Source organism: Geotrypetes seraphini, chromosome 1, assembly GCF_902459505.1.
Source record: "Geotrypetes seraphini chromosome 1, aGeoSer1.1, whole genome shotgun sequence".
NCBI classification, from domain to species: Eukaryota; Metazoa; Chordata; class Amphibia; order Gymnophiona; family Dermophiidae; genus Geotrypetes; species Geotrypetes seraphini.
In genome coordinates, this window is record NC_047084.1 from 72655408 (window position 1) to 72672878 (window position 17471).

The 17471-nt window shown below is 43.8% G+C and overlaps 1 protein-coding gene across 3 annotated transcripts in view; it reads left to right on the forward strand.

The window, feature by feature from the left end:
* The window catches only part of ADAMTS12 (ADAM metallopeptidase with thrombospondin type 1 motif 12), a 521425-nt gene that overhangs the window by 198536 nt on the left and 305418 nt on the right, over positions 1-17471 (forward strand). For all 3 annotated transcript variants that reach the window (XM_033933191.1, XM_033933202.1, XM_033933212.1), the window contains one exon: positions 11305-11454. In XM_033933191.1, the coding sequence (XP_033789082.1) occupies positions 11305-11454 (150 nt within the window). The remainder of the gene's footprint in view (positions 1-11304; positions 11455-17471) is intronic.

Here is a 17471-nt window from a genome sequence, read left to right on the forward strand (position 1 = left end):
GGGAGGGTCTTGAGTAGTAGGGGGGGGGGGTTTCCGGGATTGGGTATGGGCCGATCCAGGGGATCCCTCCTGCTGTTGACGAGTTCAGGGGTTGTAGGTTTGCTGGCAGGAAGGCTTGGGATCCCTCCTGCCAGTTCGGGGTTGTTTCTGGGGGGAGGTGTGGCGGCAGGAGGGCTTGGTATCTCTATCTCTCCTGCAGGTTCCGGGTTGTTTCCAGGGTGCGGATCACAAGCCCTTCTGCCGTGATCTAGGATTCGGGGAGGGGTGACGGCAGGAAGGCTTGGGAATCCTCCTGCCAGCGATCGTGGGTTCGGGAGGGGATGGGTGTTGTGTTGGTAGGAGAGATTGGGCATCTCTCCTGCCGGGGAGTTTTGGGCGAGGAAGGGGGATCAAGGCAGGAGAGATTAGACATCTCTCCTGCCATGATTGGGGGGGGGGAACAGTAACAGGATTCTGTAACGGGCGTTGTTTATGACAGACGCTGGTTACAGAATCCTGCTTTTAGGCGAAGGACTGTCCCCTCCTTTGCCTAAAAGGTCTGGTTTTGGGCGTTTGGGAGTTGGGCGATATTTTGGTCAGGAATGTGTTGTAGGGATAGATGTAGTGGCAGTCTGGGCGAGTAGATTGCTGAACATGGAGGTAGGCCATTCTCAAATAAACCCTCATTTTGGATGTTTTTTTTGAAAATGGACATTTCCCTGCTGCCTTCTTTCAGCGTCTAGTGACTTAGGCCAAAAGGAGAATTAAGACTTTAAAAAAAAAAAAATTATGCCCCTCTTAGCGTCCTTTCTTCAATTCCCCTCTAAATCAATTTTGCATGCAGTAAAATGTTAAGGTACCTTAAAGAACCTAATGAATGCATATTGCTATTCTCCTCCACTAGCTCTTTCCTCTACTTTTCTACTGTTTCTCCTCCACCCTTCTGCTTCTTCTGCGTGTTCCTGATGTCCTTGGCTGTTTTAGTATGTGTGGTGTGAACAAACAGAGAGACAGAATAACCTTCATCAATAGGTGGTATTGCCTATTATAACAGTATTAGAATAATTTATGAAGCAACCTTAACAAAAGAATGTCAACAGATTAGTATCCAGAGATCATAAGGATAGCACCAGAATTCAATTATTAATTAGGCCTCAAAATCCAGAGGATAAAGGCTCAGGAAGTAGACACTTCACTAAAGAGTATATATCTATCACAGGTCTGTTCCGGAAAATAACCAGAAGGTAAAAGCTGTTTTACAGGAGAAAAACCATTCTAGCAAAAAACAAAACAAAACCCCAAAAACGGGCATGTAATAAAATGCTCCAAATTTCCTTAGTTGACCACTGAACACTGAGGGCCTGTTTTATAAAGCCACGCTAGCGGCTACCACGCGGCAACAGCCCTGAAGCCCTTTAAATCTCTATGGACTTCGGGGCCGTTACCGCAGCAGCCTGCACTAAACGACTTCGTAAAAGAGGCCCTAAAACAATCAAAGAGAGGGGCAGAATTTAGTTAATGATCTCTGGATACTAATCTCTTGACACTTTTGTTTATTGCCTATTATAAAACATGACTATATATATAAAAAAAGAATAGTTAAGACCCCCAAGTATGTAGCTGCAAATGATGGCTCATGGCACTTTTGCTCCAGCTGAGACATCGTCCAGTTGAGATGAAAGCCCAGATTAGAAAAAGAAGTTGACATTTGAAAATGACATTTTAAGACTTAACATACTGCTAAAGTAGCACTTTTTTAGTAGAAGCCTGTTTTTCTGGAATACCAGTAATTTATTTCTTTGACGTACATAAATATTTGTCAATATGAATATCAGTTTGTCCTTAAAATGTTATTTTCTTAGGGCTGTGGAAGGATACACTGAATTTAAAATAACATCCTAAAGCAAAGAATAAAAACTGATTGAAGAGGTGTCAGGGTGGATGTGGAATAACAATTATAGTCTTCATATATTTATAAGAGATTGTTTTAAATTAGGGCAAGAGGGAAGAAAGAGAAGAAGGTGCACATGGAATGCACATTAATAAAACAAGATGCAGGGCAATTTTGTACAAGGAGAAAACTCCAAAAAACTGCCACAAAAACTTAGAAAGAAACCAACAACAAGGCAGAGCTAGTCAAAAGGTTCGGAGAGTGGTAACTCAATGACAGAAATCCTCTGTGATCACAACACAAGTATAGCGTAAATAATAAAATAATAAATGTGGGTGTAATAGGGTACCCTCAGAGTGAAGGAACAGCGAAAGGAGAAATACTCCAGCGCTTCACATTATCAGACAGAGGCAACCATGCCCCCGCCTACACACCATCATCGAGTAACTCAATGTGTGCTTTAAATCAAAAAGTGTGAATCAAACCACAAAATAACAAGTGAAACACAGGTGAAATCAATCAAAGAGACCACTCTGAGAACCCCCCCAGCCAACTCCCAAAAGCAAAAAATCAGGGCAGCGAACTTAGCTTAAAGGTCTTTACAAGTCATCCACACGAAGCAGGGCGGGCCAAACGATGGAGCACCACTGGATACCAGGTCCAACCAAGCCTGGGTTCGGGAACACAATGTCCCTTCCTCAGGAACCCATGAATAAAGGAATCACTGGCGCAAGTCCGAGCCAGCTGGAGGGAGGGCGGAGCAATTTTGTACAGCAGGCATTATTTGCAATGTGGACACGCTAACACACATGCATTGTCATGAGTTTTTAAACAGAAAACTTATGCTGGCTTTTACAAAGCAGCGGTAGAGGTTTTTACTGCGGGCTGTCACAAACCCTCTGCAGCGGCGGGCTGTCGTGTGACAAACACAAGGATTCTGGCGTGTCCCCTCTAACCAGGGGTACCTTCAGGACTTTTCAGGTGGCTCTAGGCGACCGCCTAAGCCTATGAGAGACAAGGCAAGCAAAGAGTTTCCAAATATCACCAGTGAAACCAAGTTCTTCAAATAGGAATATGATGTTTATTCTGACCCAGAGGTCAAAAAGATGCAGCATAAAACAAAAATCACTTTTGCATTTCATTCAAAAATAAAGTCAATTGTAAAATAAAGATATCACAAAAACAGCAATCTCCTGTAGTTGATTATTCCTGAGGTCATGTGCTCTGACTCAGGATTGCTTTACACTGGTGTTCACTCATAATTCAAACTTTCTCTCAGCATTAATATCAAAGGCATGTAACAGCAGATTTCAGCAGCCAAATAAAGTTTGAAATAAATCTTTGTTGTAAATCCAAATTAAACCAAAACTCTTTAGGCAATATAGCTCTTGCAAACGGATCAGCTTTTCCCTCAGCTCCCTGTGCAGACAAAACAAACAGCTGAGAGAGATAAGCTAATTAGCTTCAGGAACAGGAGTCACAGCAAGATTTCCAAAGTTCAAAACCACAAACTTAAATATTCTCTCTTGAGCTTCTTGTTCCCAAACTTGACTTTAAATCACTTCCATAGTTTAGGATTCCGGTAAGTATTATTCTTAAACTCAAAAATACTCATAAAGCCCAAACATATCTCACATTCTTCAGGCTTGGTTTGCAGAGAAGGAAAGCACAGGCAAAAAGGAAGAAAAAACACCAAACCACTAATTGTTTCCCAGTTACTCACTTCCTTCATTCAGTGTCCATACATTCTGTCTGGCTCTCTAGCATAGGGTCAGCTACTTGTACCTCCATGCCTTCCACACAATCTGGACTCTGGAAGTTTGAAGTGGGGAGGATTTCTTCCAAATCCTGCATGGGCCAATCTGGCACGGTTGTCTCTGCTGCTCTGCTCCACAGCTCCTCACCTGCCTTGGGCTGTGAGAGTGATTCCCCCTGGTCACTCGCACCTCCTCCTCCTGTTTGTCTCAGCTTGCTTTTAAACAGCTCAGAGCCAATCCCCTTCAGCCTGTAGCGGGGGATGGGCTTTGGCTCTAAAGCAGCTTTTCTCTGCCTGGGTTTATCTAATGCAGCTATATTCCTTGTGGCTTCTCTAGCTGCCCTAAAGCCCGGAGGCTGCTGTTGACAGTCTGCCTGCCTCTGCTCCAGATCACTACTGCTCTGATCATAGGGGCAAGGGAGGTCAGCCTCAAGTTGTGCGCCAGAATCAATCTGATCAGCTCTTCTGCACCCAATCCTATTAGGGACCGAACTAGTACTGGTGCTGGGTTTGTCACAGGGCCCACAAGGAAAATCCTCCGACGCTCATAGAATTCCTCTCAGTGTCTTGCTTTAAGAATTCCACTAAGTCAGAGGCCTGATTTACAGAGTTAGGAAACTTAGGTTCTACAGCAAGGATGCCCACACTTTTTTGGCTTGCGAGCTACTTTTAAAATGACCAAGTCAAAATGATCTACCAACAATAAAATTTTAAAAAACACAAAGCACACTGTACGCAGAGAAAATGTTAATTATCATTTATATTCGGGGGTTTTTTTTCCAAAGAGGTCAAGGCAGATGTCACCTCAGTAACAACTATACTAAAATAAACAAATATACCCCCTCCCTTTTTACTAAACCATGATAGCGGGTTTTAGCGCAGGGAGCTGTGCTGAATGCCCCGCACTGCTCTCAACGCTCATAGGCTCCCTGCGCTAAAATCTGCTACTGGTTTAGTAAAAGGGGGCCATAGTGCAAAATATAGACAGCAGATATAAATTCTCGAAACGGACACATTTTGATCACTAAATTGAAAATAAAATCATTTTTCCTACCTTTGTTGTCTGATGATTTCATGAGTCTCTGTTTGCACTTTCTTCTTCGGACTGTGCATCCAATATTTCTTCCCTTCTTTCTGCCTCATGCATGCTTCCTCTCCTCCAGACCTCATTCTATTCCCCAAACAATATCTCTGTTCTTCCATGAGTCCAACTTTTTCTTTCTCTCTCCCTGCCTGCCCCCTTCCACCCGACACACTCCACTCCCTCCCTCAACTTTTTCTTCCTCTCTCCCTGCCCCCTCCCCTTTCTTTCTTTCGTTCTGTCTCCCTGCCCCTTCTTTAATTCTCTCTGTATGTCTTTCTGTCTCCCTGCCCTCTTTTCTTTCTTTCTCTCTGTCTCCCTGCCCCCCTTTCTTACTTTCTGTCTCCCTGTCTGTCTTTCTGTGTTCCTGTTCTGCCTCCCTGTCTTTCTGTCTCCCTGTCTTTCTTTCTGTCTCCCCTTTCTTTCTTTCTCTCTGTCTGTCTTTTCTTTCTCCCCAAACTACCACCGGGGCCGTTGTCTGAGAACAAGCCCCCAAGCTGCCTTCTCCACTGAGTTCTCCCTTTTCCTCCTGGCCCGATGTCGGCAGGGGGGTCGCGGCTCGCTGGGGCAAGAGGGCTTGGGCTCCCTCTTGCCCCGATCATTGTCAGTGGGGCCAGGAGGGCTTGGTCTCTCTCCTGGCCCAATCGGATCAGGGGGAGGGGTGTACCGCTACAGGAGAGATTGGTCCTCTCTCCTGCTGCTTTAGCAATCCCAAGTGCTGTGTTTGGCGACACTTGGTGGTATTGCTATTGTGACAGGGGAGATGAGGCATCTCTCCTGCCCCGATGGTTGCGGTGGGGGGTGGGTAGGTTGCCGGGCCACTGAGCTGATCGCGCCAACCGCCATCAGCTCAGCGGCCCCTTTTTCGGCACTTATACCTGTTTGACTTGGTCTAAGTCAAAACGTATAAGTGCCGACTAGGCAACCTGCCTAAACTTTTGGTTATACCTGCTGTACGCCTAGGTGTAGGTCGGCCCACCTCCCACCCTTTCCCCTCCTCTAAAAATGCCTCTTTTTGCTTTATGCGTTTAGAGGCAGGGGAAAGGCCTAAGCTGGTTTTAGATACGTCTAAAACTGAAGGTACCTTTTAGGATAAGGCCCTCCGTTAGTAGTGCAGAGACTTGAGCCAGAGACTGAAGAGATTTAAAAAGGCTTTTATTAAACAAGCATATATGCTGGACTTCTGGGCAGAACTGGCTGCATAAACAGAAGACCCTGAGGATCTCGGACACAAAGGTTATATAGGGTCCTAACCAGTCCAAACCAGTCTAACCAGCTCTGACCAAAAGGTAAGAGCAGAGAGAAAAACAAAACCATAAATCCATCCTATAATCTATACATCAAGGCTAACTAACATCAACATCCTGTTGCCTCCTGGCCGTGCCTGGCACTAAGACAGATACATAGAACAGGCCTGTATGTATACGTGATTTCTCAGAGCAATAAAATGGAGTCACAGGTTGTTCTTTGTACTAATTATGACCCACTGATCTAAAATGGAGTTTCTTCATCTACACCGTGACCCAGCTATGTCAGCTAGCTAGGGATCCTTCATTACGCCTAGGTGTAGGTCGGCCCACCTCCCACCCTTTCCCCTCCTCTAAAAACGCCTCTTTTTGCTTTATGCGTTTAGAGGCAGGGGAAAGGCCTAAGCTGGTTTTAGATACGTCTAAAACCAGCTTTGGTTATGGGTACTTGGACGATCAGGCTTTTTGATCGTCCAAGTACCCATTTTGGCCACTTTTTAGACATTTGGTTTTTTTTATTATGAGCCCCTTAGAGTATATATTTTTTGGAAATAAAATATAAACAGTTTAAGAAATAACAAAAAAAATCCCCAAACAATATTAAAATATTCGGAGTAACTGGGAGGTGGAGGTTGAAACCAATGAGGATAGTCCCACTGTGGTTTGCAGACTTAGCCAAATAGCCATCAGCAAACTGGGACCTGAGGTTCTTCCTCCGAAATATGAACATATAACAGTTGTTCTAACCAAAGTAGAATCGTCCCATTACATCTGTTTTCACTTATTAAAAAATAGTGAAAAGAAAGTAAAGGTGAAGAGAGTATTTTTTAGAGGGATTAAAGGGCAAATTTTATAAGAAGCGCCCAAAAGTTAGGCACCTAATTAGGCACTGTTCGGCACGATTCAAGTAAAATTGGGTGCTGTTTAATGAATCACGCTGAGCGGAACCTATTGTGGAGGTGCCCAGGAAATAGACCAGCTCTAGGCCCAACTAAGGGCTCCTTTTACAAAGGCGTGCTAGGGCCTGTGGAATAGCACGCGCTAAATTGCCAGGCACGCTAGCCGCTACCGCCTTCTTTTGAGCAGGTGGTAGATTTTTGGTTAGCACGCGCTATGGCATGTGCTAATCCGGTGCACTAAAATACTTAGTGCAGCTTCGTAAAAGGAGCCCTAAAAGTTAGGCACCTAGCCGAGCGCTTAAGCACGCTTAAGAGCAGTGATTCTGCAACAAGGCGCCTAACATGTTGCCATGCCCACACCCAGGGCCGCCATCAGAAATTTCTGGGCCCCTTACTGAGCAATCCTATTGGGCCCCCCCCCCACGCACTCCTTCCTCCCCCCTTTTGTCCGGGGGGGGGTGCTATCAGGAAATCGGCAGGGGACAAAAAAAAGTATGACAGCAGTGTTTATTGTTTATTGTTGTGCACAGCAGAAGCATAATACAGGAATTTGTGCTATGGTGTCCTAGGACCAATGTTTCCTCTAAGGCAGGGGTGTCCAATGTCGGTCCTCGAGGGCCGCAATCCAGTCGGGTTTTCAGGATTTCCCCAATGAATATGCATTGAAAGCAGTGCATGCACATAGATCTCATGCATATTCATTGGGGAAATCCTGAAAACCCGACTGGATTGCGGCCCTCGAGGACCGACATTGGACACCCCTGTTCTAAGGATTGATGAGGTGTGTGCAAAAAAAAATATGCATGAGCGACAAGTTACATACTCCACAAATTTATGAGCAGGCACGGAGGACACATTTTTAAACAAATGTAGTTTATCCTTTTACTCCTTATGTATTTTTAATAATCTATGGATATGTTTGTATGTTTATTGTTCAAATGGTTTTATTTATTTCCCCAAATTTATTTTTGTTATACGCATTGAAAATATTTGATATTGCGTTTAAATCAAAATCTCAATAAACTTGAAACTTGAAACGAGTGCCCGTGAGATTGTGGGAGGGTTAAATACTCAAAACTTAGAAGAATAACAATTTACTTAAAGTTTTTGCTACGCCAGCTTTCTGGTATCTTTACATACAGTGGCGTACCTAGCATATGTAACACCCGGGGCCCATCATTTTTTGGCACCCCCCCCCCATCTGTAAGAAAAACATGATTTTTAGTAACAAACCACACGTCACACATGAGCACCTAGGAAAAGGCAGCATCCTGCATATTGCAGTGAGCAGTACATCAATACACCCATTGTAAAACTAAACAAGCCAGACCAGCACAGATCAATCCTACATCGTCAATCCTAACAGAAAACCATGTTTTTCAAACACACAGAACACAGAAAACACCTTCGCCTAGTATGGAATATGTCATCACAAACGAACCCCTCCCCCTTTTTCAAAACTGTAGTGTGGATTTTAGCCACGGTGGTAACAGCCCTGAAGCTCATAGAATTCTGAGCATCAGAGCTGCTACCACCACGGCTGGCGCTAAAAAACGCTCCACAGTTTTGTAAAAGGGGGGATAAAATAGAAATACACAGTTTCAACGCTCTAGCTCAGAGATGCCCAAACTTTTTGGGCTTGCGAACTACTTTAAAATGACCAAGTCAAAATGATCTACCAAAAATAAAATAAAAAAACACAAAGCACACGCTGAGAAAATGTTAATTATCATTCCTATTCTAGGTTTTTTCAAAGAGGTCAAGGCAGATGACTCTATGCATTGTCACCTCAGTAACAACCATACAAAAATAGACAAATATACCCCCCATCCTTTTTATTAAACCACAATAGCAGTTTTTAGCGCAGGGAACTTCGCTAAATGCCCAGCGCTGCTCTCGACGCTCATAGGCTCCCTGCACTAAAAAACACTATTGTGATTTAGTAAAAGGGGGCCATAGTGCAAAATAGACAGCATATATAAATTCAGACACATTTTGATCACTAAATTGAAAATAAAATCATTTTCCTACCTTTGTTTGGTAATTTCATCTGGTTGCACTTTATTCGTCTGACTGTGCATCCAATATTTCTTCCCTTCTTTCAGCCTCCTGTATGCTTCCTCTCCTCCAGACCTCATTCCCTCCCCCAACTTTTTCTTTCTTTCTCTATGTCTGTCTTTCTCTGATTCTGTGCCCCATTTTTTTGCTTTGTTTCTGGTTCCCTGTTCCCCCCTCCCCCTTCTTTCTTTCTTCCTTCCTTCCTCCGTGCCCCATTTTTTGCTTTTTTTTCTGGCTTCCTGTCCCCCCCCCACACACACCTTCTTTCTTTCTTCCTTCCTGCCTCCCCCATGCCACCACCGCCACGGAATAGGCTGCCACAGCCGCTGCCGCAATTGGGAACAGGACGAACTCTCCCTGCTTCTCTTCTGCACTGGGCCGATCAACTCTCGCCGCCCGACGTCAATTCTAACGTCGGAAAGGACGTTCCGGGCAGCCAGGCAGCGATTGGCTAGCCAGAACATCCTCTCGACGTCAGAATTGACATCGGGCCGCCGCGAGAGTTGGTCGGCCCAGTAGGGAGATCAAAGACACGGTGCCGGCCTGATCCCCGATGGCAGCAGTGAGAAGGGAAGGGAAGCAGGTTGGGCACCACTGCTCTAGACGAGCCGCACGCTAAGGAGAACAGTTGACCGCCCCCCCCTTGGTACGCCACTGGAGCAGCAGCGTGTCTGGCCGGCTCATTCGTTCAAAGCCGCGGGTGGCGGCTCCTTGCGAGATCCGCGCCTGCGTCTGAAGCCTCTCTGACGTTGTGACATCAGAGAGGCTTCCGATGCAGGAGTGGATAGCGCAAGGAGCCGCCAACCCGCGGCTTTGAACGAACGAGCCGGCTGCTGCTCCAAAAGGAAGAGAATGATCGCCTCCAGACCGCGGGCCACAAATAAAACCTGGAGAGCCACACGTGGGCTGCGTGTTTGAGACCGCTGCCTTAGAGGGAACACTGCCTAGGACCCTGGGGGAGCCCGGGCCCCCTGTCACCTCCGGGCCCCTGAATGCAGGACTGATAGTACTGCCCTGATGGCGGCCCTGCCCACGCCTAACATGCATGGCGCCTTTTATTTTTTTTTTTTGAAGGCCGCCTAAATTTTTAGAGGCATCTTGTTACAGAATCGCACTTTCTTGATAGGTGCCTATGTTTCAATCAGTGCTGCTTAAAAAGCTTAATTGAGCTTGTTATTCAATTTAGATAGGCGCCTATCTAAACTAAACTAAAACTTAACCTTATATACCGGGTCTTCAACCAAAGGAAGTGCGACGCGATTAACAATAAATTTAAAAAAATTAAGTGAACTGAAATATAAGAGAGTTAGTTTTCAAAATGTTTAGCGAATAAAAAAGTTTTTAGAAGTTTATGGAAGAGTTGGCAGGAACTGGGACACCTCAAAATTAGGGGAAGTTTATTCCATAACTGGGGAAATTTAAACACCAGAGAGCTGCTAAAATTCTTAACTTCTTGAATTCCTTTCCTAGAAGGAAGAGAAAGTTTAAATCGATGAATGCCCCTCACATATGAAATTCTATAAACATTCTGTAGCAGAGGAACAAGAGGAGCAAAGATACCTTGTAAAATCTTAAAAACTATACATAAACACTTAAACTGAATTCTAAAATAAACCGGGAGCCAATGGAGAGAGAAAAGCAAAGGAGTCACATGGTCGAATTTGCTCTTTCCATAGATCAACTTCGCGGCAGTATTCTGAATCGGTGTCAGGTCAAAAGCGCGCTGGGACAAAGGCGCGCCCAGACAATTGAGCGCAGCGTGAAGGCGCGCGCCGCTCTAAATTACTATTTTTAGGGCTCCGACGGGGGGGGCGTGGGGGGGAACCCCCCCACTTTACCTAATAGACATCGCGCCGCGTTGTGGGGGCATTGTGGGGGGTGCGGGGGGTTGTAACCCCTCACATTTTACTGAGAACTTCACTTTTTCCCTGTTTTTAGGGAAAAAGTTAAGTTTACAGTAAAATGTGGAGGGTTACAACCCCCCAAGCCCCCCATAACGCCGGCGCGATGTCTATTAAGTAAAGTGGCGGGGTTCTCCCCCCACGCCCCCTTGTCGGAGCCCTAAAAAAGTAATTCAGAGTGGCGCGCGCCTCCGCGCTGCGCTCAATTATCCGGGCGCGCCTTTGTCTTTCGCGCCGTTGTCTATGAACCTTCTGAATCAATTGTAGTCTTTGAAGGCAGTTCTAGTTGGATGCCTCCAAAATAGATGCCTAACTTTAGTCTCTGGTTACAAAATTTGGGCCTAGGAGACTTGTCCATGGTCACAAAGAATGGCATGGGATTTGAACCCACGGCCTCAGGGTGCTGAAGCTGTAGCTCTAACCACTGTGCCACATGTAATTGAGATTAATGAAACATGATCACTGTCCCTGTGTTTAACTTGCTACTTCCAGGAAGGATATTTGTGCTGGCATGAATCGACCCTGTGAAACCTTAGGTCTGTCGCATCTGTCTGGAATGTGCCAGCCACACCGCAGCTGTAATATAAATGAAGATTCTGGACTGCCTTTGGCTTTCACTATTGCACATGAACTTGGACACAGGTATCTGTATGAGATGTCGCATTTATATAATGTGAAAGCCTTAATGGAAAGGGTTTATTCTGAGTTTTTGGTTTGCGATAACTGTATTTATTTATTTGGTTTTATGTCCCGTCCTCCCAGAAGAGCTCAGAATGGGTTACATACTTAATAGAGCGCATTTACACAAAGTGATGGCAAACATAGACCTCTTTTATCAAGCTGCGTAATGTTTTTTTATCGCAGACTGTTGCAGGAAAAGCTCCGATGCTCATAGGAATTCTATGAGCATCGGGGCTTTTACCTCAGTTGCTTGTGATAAAAAAAACCCTTATGCAGCTTGATAAAAGAAGGCCATAGTATGGTTAAAAAAATAACATGGCAAAACATAGTTAAGAAAGCATGGTAAAACATAATATGACAAAATATGGCATGGTGAGACATAGCATGGAAAACATAGTATTACTGTATCATTTTCAAAATGGGTACTAAAACCTCCCTTATCCTATATCATAGAAAATCTTTTGTTTTCTGTTATAACACCTTTACAAAATATTTCTTCTAATAAATTTTTCTGTGGAACATCCCCAAGCCCCAAAAAGTATACTGTATTTATATGCAAAGGAGATGAAATGACGATGAAGGAGAGAAACATCAGAACTTAAATTGGATTGGGATCATGGGGCCTCTCATAGCACACAGCTATTTCAGTACCCACTTCACCGGTCTCAAATTTGTTTAATCATTTGTTTCTCCCCTCCACCACCCTACCCTTTCTTCACACAACTTGAATAAATATAATATCAACTTTCACTGCAATGGACTCTAAAATGGCAATAAACAACGTATGAGTCTTAACTTAATTGTCCTCAAAGGCTCCAGCGCTGCTCAAATTATTCTCTCGACGCTTGGGTACAGCTAATATACTGACCCTCTAGAAGTGTTTCGGTCAATGGACCTGCATCGGGGGATTCACCTGTACACACGTCTGCAAAAACAAACAATCTCCTAAACAAGTCTCAAACCAGCCCATAATTTTTTTTTCACTCGGAGAATAGTTAAGCTCTGGAATGCGTTGCCAGAGGGTGTGGTAAGAGTGGATAGCATAGCTGGTTTTAAGAAAGGTTTAGACAGGTTCCTGGAGGAAAAGTCCATAGTCTGTTATTGAGAAAGACACAGGGGAAGCCACTGCTTGCCCTGTATTGGTAGCATTGAATATTGCTACACCTTGGGTTTTGGCCAGGTACTAGTGATCTGGATTGGCCACCGTGAGAACGGGCTACTAGGCTTGATTGACCATTGGTCTGACCCAGTATGTTCTTAAATAAATATTAGCATACCAAACTCTCCCACTATACATAAAACCCGACACCCATATGCACTCACATGTTAAATGGCATCTCGCTCAACAAAAGAACTTGCTTCCAAACGTGCTGTAGCAGATTCAATGTTCCGCCTTATCCGCTCAACCATTCACACTAAATACTCTATACACCAGTGGTCTCAAACTCGCGGCCCGGGAGCCACATGCGGCCCGCCAGGTACTATTTTGAGGCCCTCGGTATGTTTATGATAATCACAAAAGTAAAATAAAACAGTTTCTTGTTCACATGTCTCTTTAGCTAAAAATTACAATATTATTATTACGACTTAGCCAAAAGGAAAGATTTATAAACTATAAATGCAAAATTGTAATTTCTTTAATAAGACATTAACTATTTTTTCTGCGGCCCTCCAAATACCTCCAAATCGAAAACGTGGCCCTGCAAAGGGTTTGAGTTTGAGACCACTGCTATACACCCATTAGTATAATCCCAAACAGACGCTCCACTTCAACCCAACATGCACCACACCACTGAAGTAACTCAAACTAACCTAATCACCCACTCTAAATGTGTCGCTTAGACGACCGAGCTAGAGCACGCCCACTTGTGATGTACAAGGCACTGACCCAGACTACCAACCAAAAATTCAAAACCAGAGTCGAAAAGAAGAAAACTTCACAACCTAAGGCCATGGAATACACGCCTCCCACAGTTACTCACAAAAAGCTAACTCCTCCCTCCATGCCAGTCGTCAACAAAGCAGCGCTTACCAGGGTCAAAAGGCACCAAACTTACACCCACTAAAACCACTCCATGCTCCGCCCCTCAACCCTGCGAACGATTATAAATTTTTTTTACTCAAAATAGTGGCATAAACATGCACAACAGCTACTGTAAAACGTAAATCATTATATTAATGACCAAAATCCAAACAATGGGATACTAAAGGGGCATTGATGTCCTGCTGTTGTATACGTCCACGGTGTTCTATCATTCTTAATTTCAGCATCCATACAGTTTTGCCTATAAATACCAGAGCACAAGGGCACCAATTGGCATAAATCACCTGAGAAGAAGTACATGACGTTAAGTTTCTCAACCAAATAATCCACCCATTAAGCATCAAAGACTCATCCCCAAAAAAGGCTCCGCACATACTACATTGACCACTACACTGATCTGCCCACACTACATTGACCACTACATTGACCAGGAAAATGTCCTTCTCTAACAGTGCCATCTGGTGCCTTTGTGCTCTGGTATATATAGGCATAACTGTACAGATGAGGGGCATGGAGTGGTTTTAGTGGCTGTTTGTTGTTTGAAGGTTCGGTGCCTTTTGACCCCGGTAAGCGCTGCTTTGTTGACAATTGGCGTAGAGGGAGGAGTTATCTTTTTGTGAGTAGCTGTAGGATGCGTGTATCTAATTTAGTGTGTTCAGCAGTTCATAGCCGTGAAGAGTCCTGCTTTTCAGTACAAAACCTGAGGAGATTTCAGTGAAATTCTGTGGTAAAGATTGTACAGTATAGCTGTTTCCAGTGCAGTGAAAACCTGGGTTCAACATAGGAGTGGACTTGGTTTGGTAGATCATTATATGATGGGCAATACAATGTAAGACAGTAGAAGGTCAGTGCCCTTTCTCAGAAGGTCTAAGGAATTTGGGTTAGCACACTCTCATAGAGGGTCAAAGGAAGAGGCCCTAGCTCTTCTCTCATGTACCTGTCTCTTTTTATGTATTGTACCATCAATATGAGATCACCAGCAGCCCAAAATTTCACATAAGCGCAGAATTGAATCAGTTCAGCGGACGGCCACCAGGATGATCTCGGGGCTCAAGGGTCTCTCGTACGAAGAGAGACTGAACAAATTGCAGCTCTACACTCTCGAGGAACATAGGGAGAGGGGAGACATGATCGAAACATTTAAGTACCTCACGGGTCGTGTCGAGGTGGAAGATGATATTTTCTTTCTCAAGGGACCCTCGGCCACAAGAGGGCACCCGCTCAAACTCAGGGGCGGAAAATTTCATGGCGACACCAGAAAGTATTTTTTCACAGAGAGAGTGGTTGATCATTGGAACAAGCTTCCAGTGCAGGTGATCGAGGCAGACAGCGTGCCAGACTTTAAGAATAAATGGGATACCCATGTGGGATCCCTACAAGGGTCAAGATAAGAAAATTGGGTCATTAGGGCATAGACAGGGGGTGGGTAAGCAGAGTGGGCAGACTTGATGGGCTGTAGCCCTTTTCTGCCGTCATCTTCTATGTTTCTATGTTATAGCTTTACACCAGCTGTTTATTTTTGTTAGCATTATTACAAGTGACTGCTGCTGCAGGAATATTTAACAAACATATGTCTAACAATTGATATATTTTAAGTAGTTTTTTGCCTTATATACTAAACATTTCCACATAGATATAGAAGGGGAGTAAATAGGCCCCTTAGAGAGTGATTGCAGCATGGAATAAATCTCATTACATGCACTTAAAGCAAGATGAAATTAAAAGAAGCTGTTGTAATGAGTTTGGAGATTCATTCTACAATTCTTTCCAGAATTTGCTTAAAACGTATATGTGCAAAGTTACAAACGTATATGTGCAAAGTTAAAGGGATATTACTAGCCAAAAAGATTACACAAAAATGCCACTGGAGAAGTGATGCTATTTGCAAACTGAAAATTTGTTCCCATAATGCTGTGTGGCAGAGAGTAAGAACAGTGAGTAGCTGGACTTTGGTCCTCAACACTGCACCGGCCGAGCAGATTCTGGAGTAGCCAGATATGATTGCGATCTCAAAATAAAAAGTACTTCAATGTAAAAAGTGTGAATTTTTATTTTATTTTTCTCCACTCAGGGTCATTCGGGAAAATCAGAAATTCACTAAGGTGTCTTCACATTGCACCAGCTTAGTTCAAAAACCTTTAGCTTCAAAAATCAAATCAACAACTTCCTCCATTATTATAAGCTGCTTCCCCAAATAGCAGTCTAAACATAGTCCCCAAAAATAAACAATTTCTTCTGAGCTTCACAAAACAGTAATTGAATACAGTTCCCTCAAATATTGGGTTCTTTAAACACTGTGGCTTCTGGCCAATCTCTGTTCAACAAGCTGTACAAAACAGTTCACTATGGCTTTCAAACTCAGCCTCTTGAGGTTCCAGGCTTGGTCTGGTCTGATGTGTTCCGTTTAGCTCCTTTTACTTTCTTAAAGGTAACCTGCCGCTATCTGAAACTGCAGGGCATTCCTATGCTCAGCTAAACATTCTTTCACCATAATGTGCACTGAGCCTAAATACTCTCATTTCATACACTGACAAATCAGTGACCACTGAGCCTTAATGATATCTCTGAGCTCAGTGGGAAAGGGGCAAACCTCCCAAAGATGTGTTCCTCCCAGCCTCTCTAATGAGATTTGGAATCAAGTGTTAGGGTTTGTATTCTTAAGCCTTAGCACTGCTACAGCTAACACAACAGAACTAGAGGTGGGAAAGAGTTAAGGATTCCCTTCCCCCCACTATGTAGCTTCCAGTCACGTAACTGAAACACTTTTGGAAACGTGTTAGCCTTACTTCAACATAGCATAACACTATTGTATAGCATTTATACTGAATACAACCACACTTCATATATTAGCTTCTGGCTCTCACTGCATTTCACTATTTCCCTTAGAGCTTATTGAAGCACATTCATCACAACTCATACATTCATCAAACCATGGCTCAGCTGTACTTCCTTCAGATACTGATAGCATGTCTATCTAGTAATAAGTTTATACCTTGGATAGACTTATCTGCTGGACTGGGTCTTGAAAGTTTCTTAGCCTGGTTTTCTTTGTCAGCCTTTATCCCTTCAGTGGCTGGAAATGCTGAGACATATGGCAACTGCCCTGCTGCTTCTGTTCCATTCTAGAAATGAAGCTTTGCCTCGGAGTGAAGCTTCCTCTCCCTGGCTTCAGATTCCCATATCTGTTTAATTATACCCACAGGTGCAGTTTCTCCACCCCACCCACCCCCTACCTTGTCTCTACCTGGACCAGGACATGTGGATCATGGGAATGGATTCTGACTTACAGGATTCTCAAACAAGGGCAAATAAGTTTTTGGGACAGGAATACTTTTGATTCCTGTAGCCTTTTGCTGAGCCTGAGTGATACTATTCTTGGGCTTCTCCTCAGTGACAGGGGTTGATTCTTTATTCTCAGGCTGAAATCTGAGCATTATGTTGGTTTCTGGCTTTTCCCTATTACAACACACATTATTAGTATGCATGTTAACCCCCTAACCTTAGCATACATATGTTGTATCATCTAATCAATTGGCTCCAAATGGTTCAGAACGTTGCTATCATGTTTCTCTGCCATGCTTCAGAATTCAGCCATGTGAGCTCTCTTCTTTGCAACCATCATTGGCTTCCTATCTTTTATTGCAGCCATTCCTAACCCAGTCCTTGGGACATACAGTACCTAATACCATACCAGATTGATTCTTGTATCCCACAAATATCAGCTAGGAATCATTGCAGCTTACATAATATTAGAAATGAAACACAGGCATAGACATCATACAAACAATTGCATAAGAATAGGTCTAATCCCATCAGGTTTTCTTGATATCCACAATGAATATGCATGAGATAGATTTGCATGCATTGCCTCAATTATACGCAATTGTAACTCATAAATATTCATTGTGGATATCCTGAAAACCCAGTGAGACTA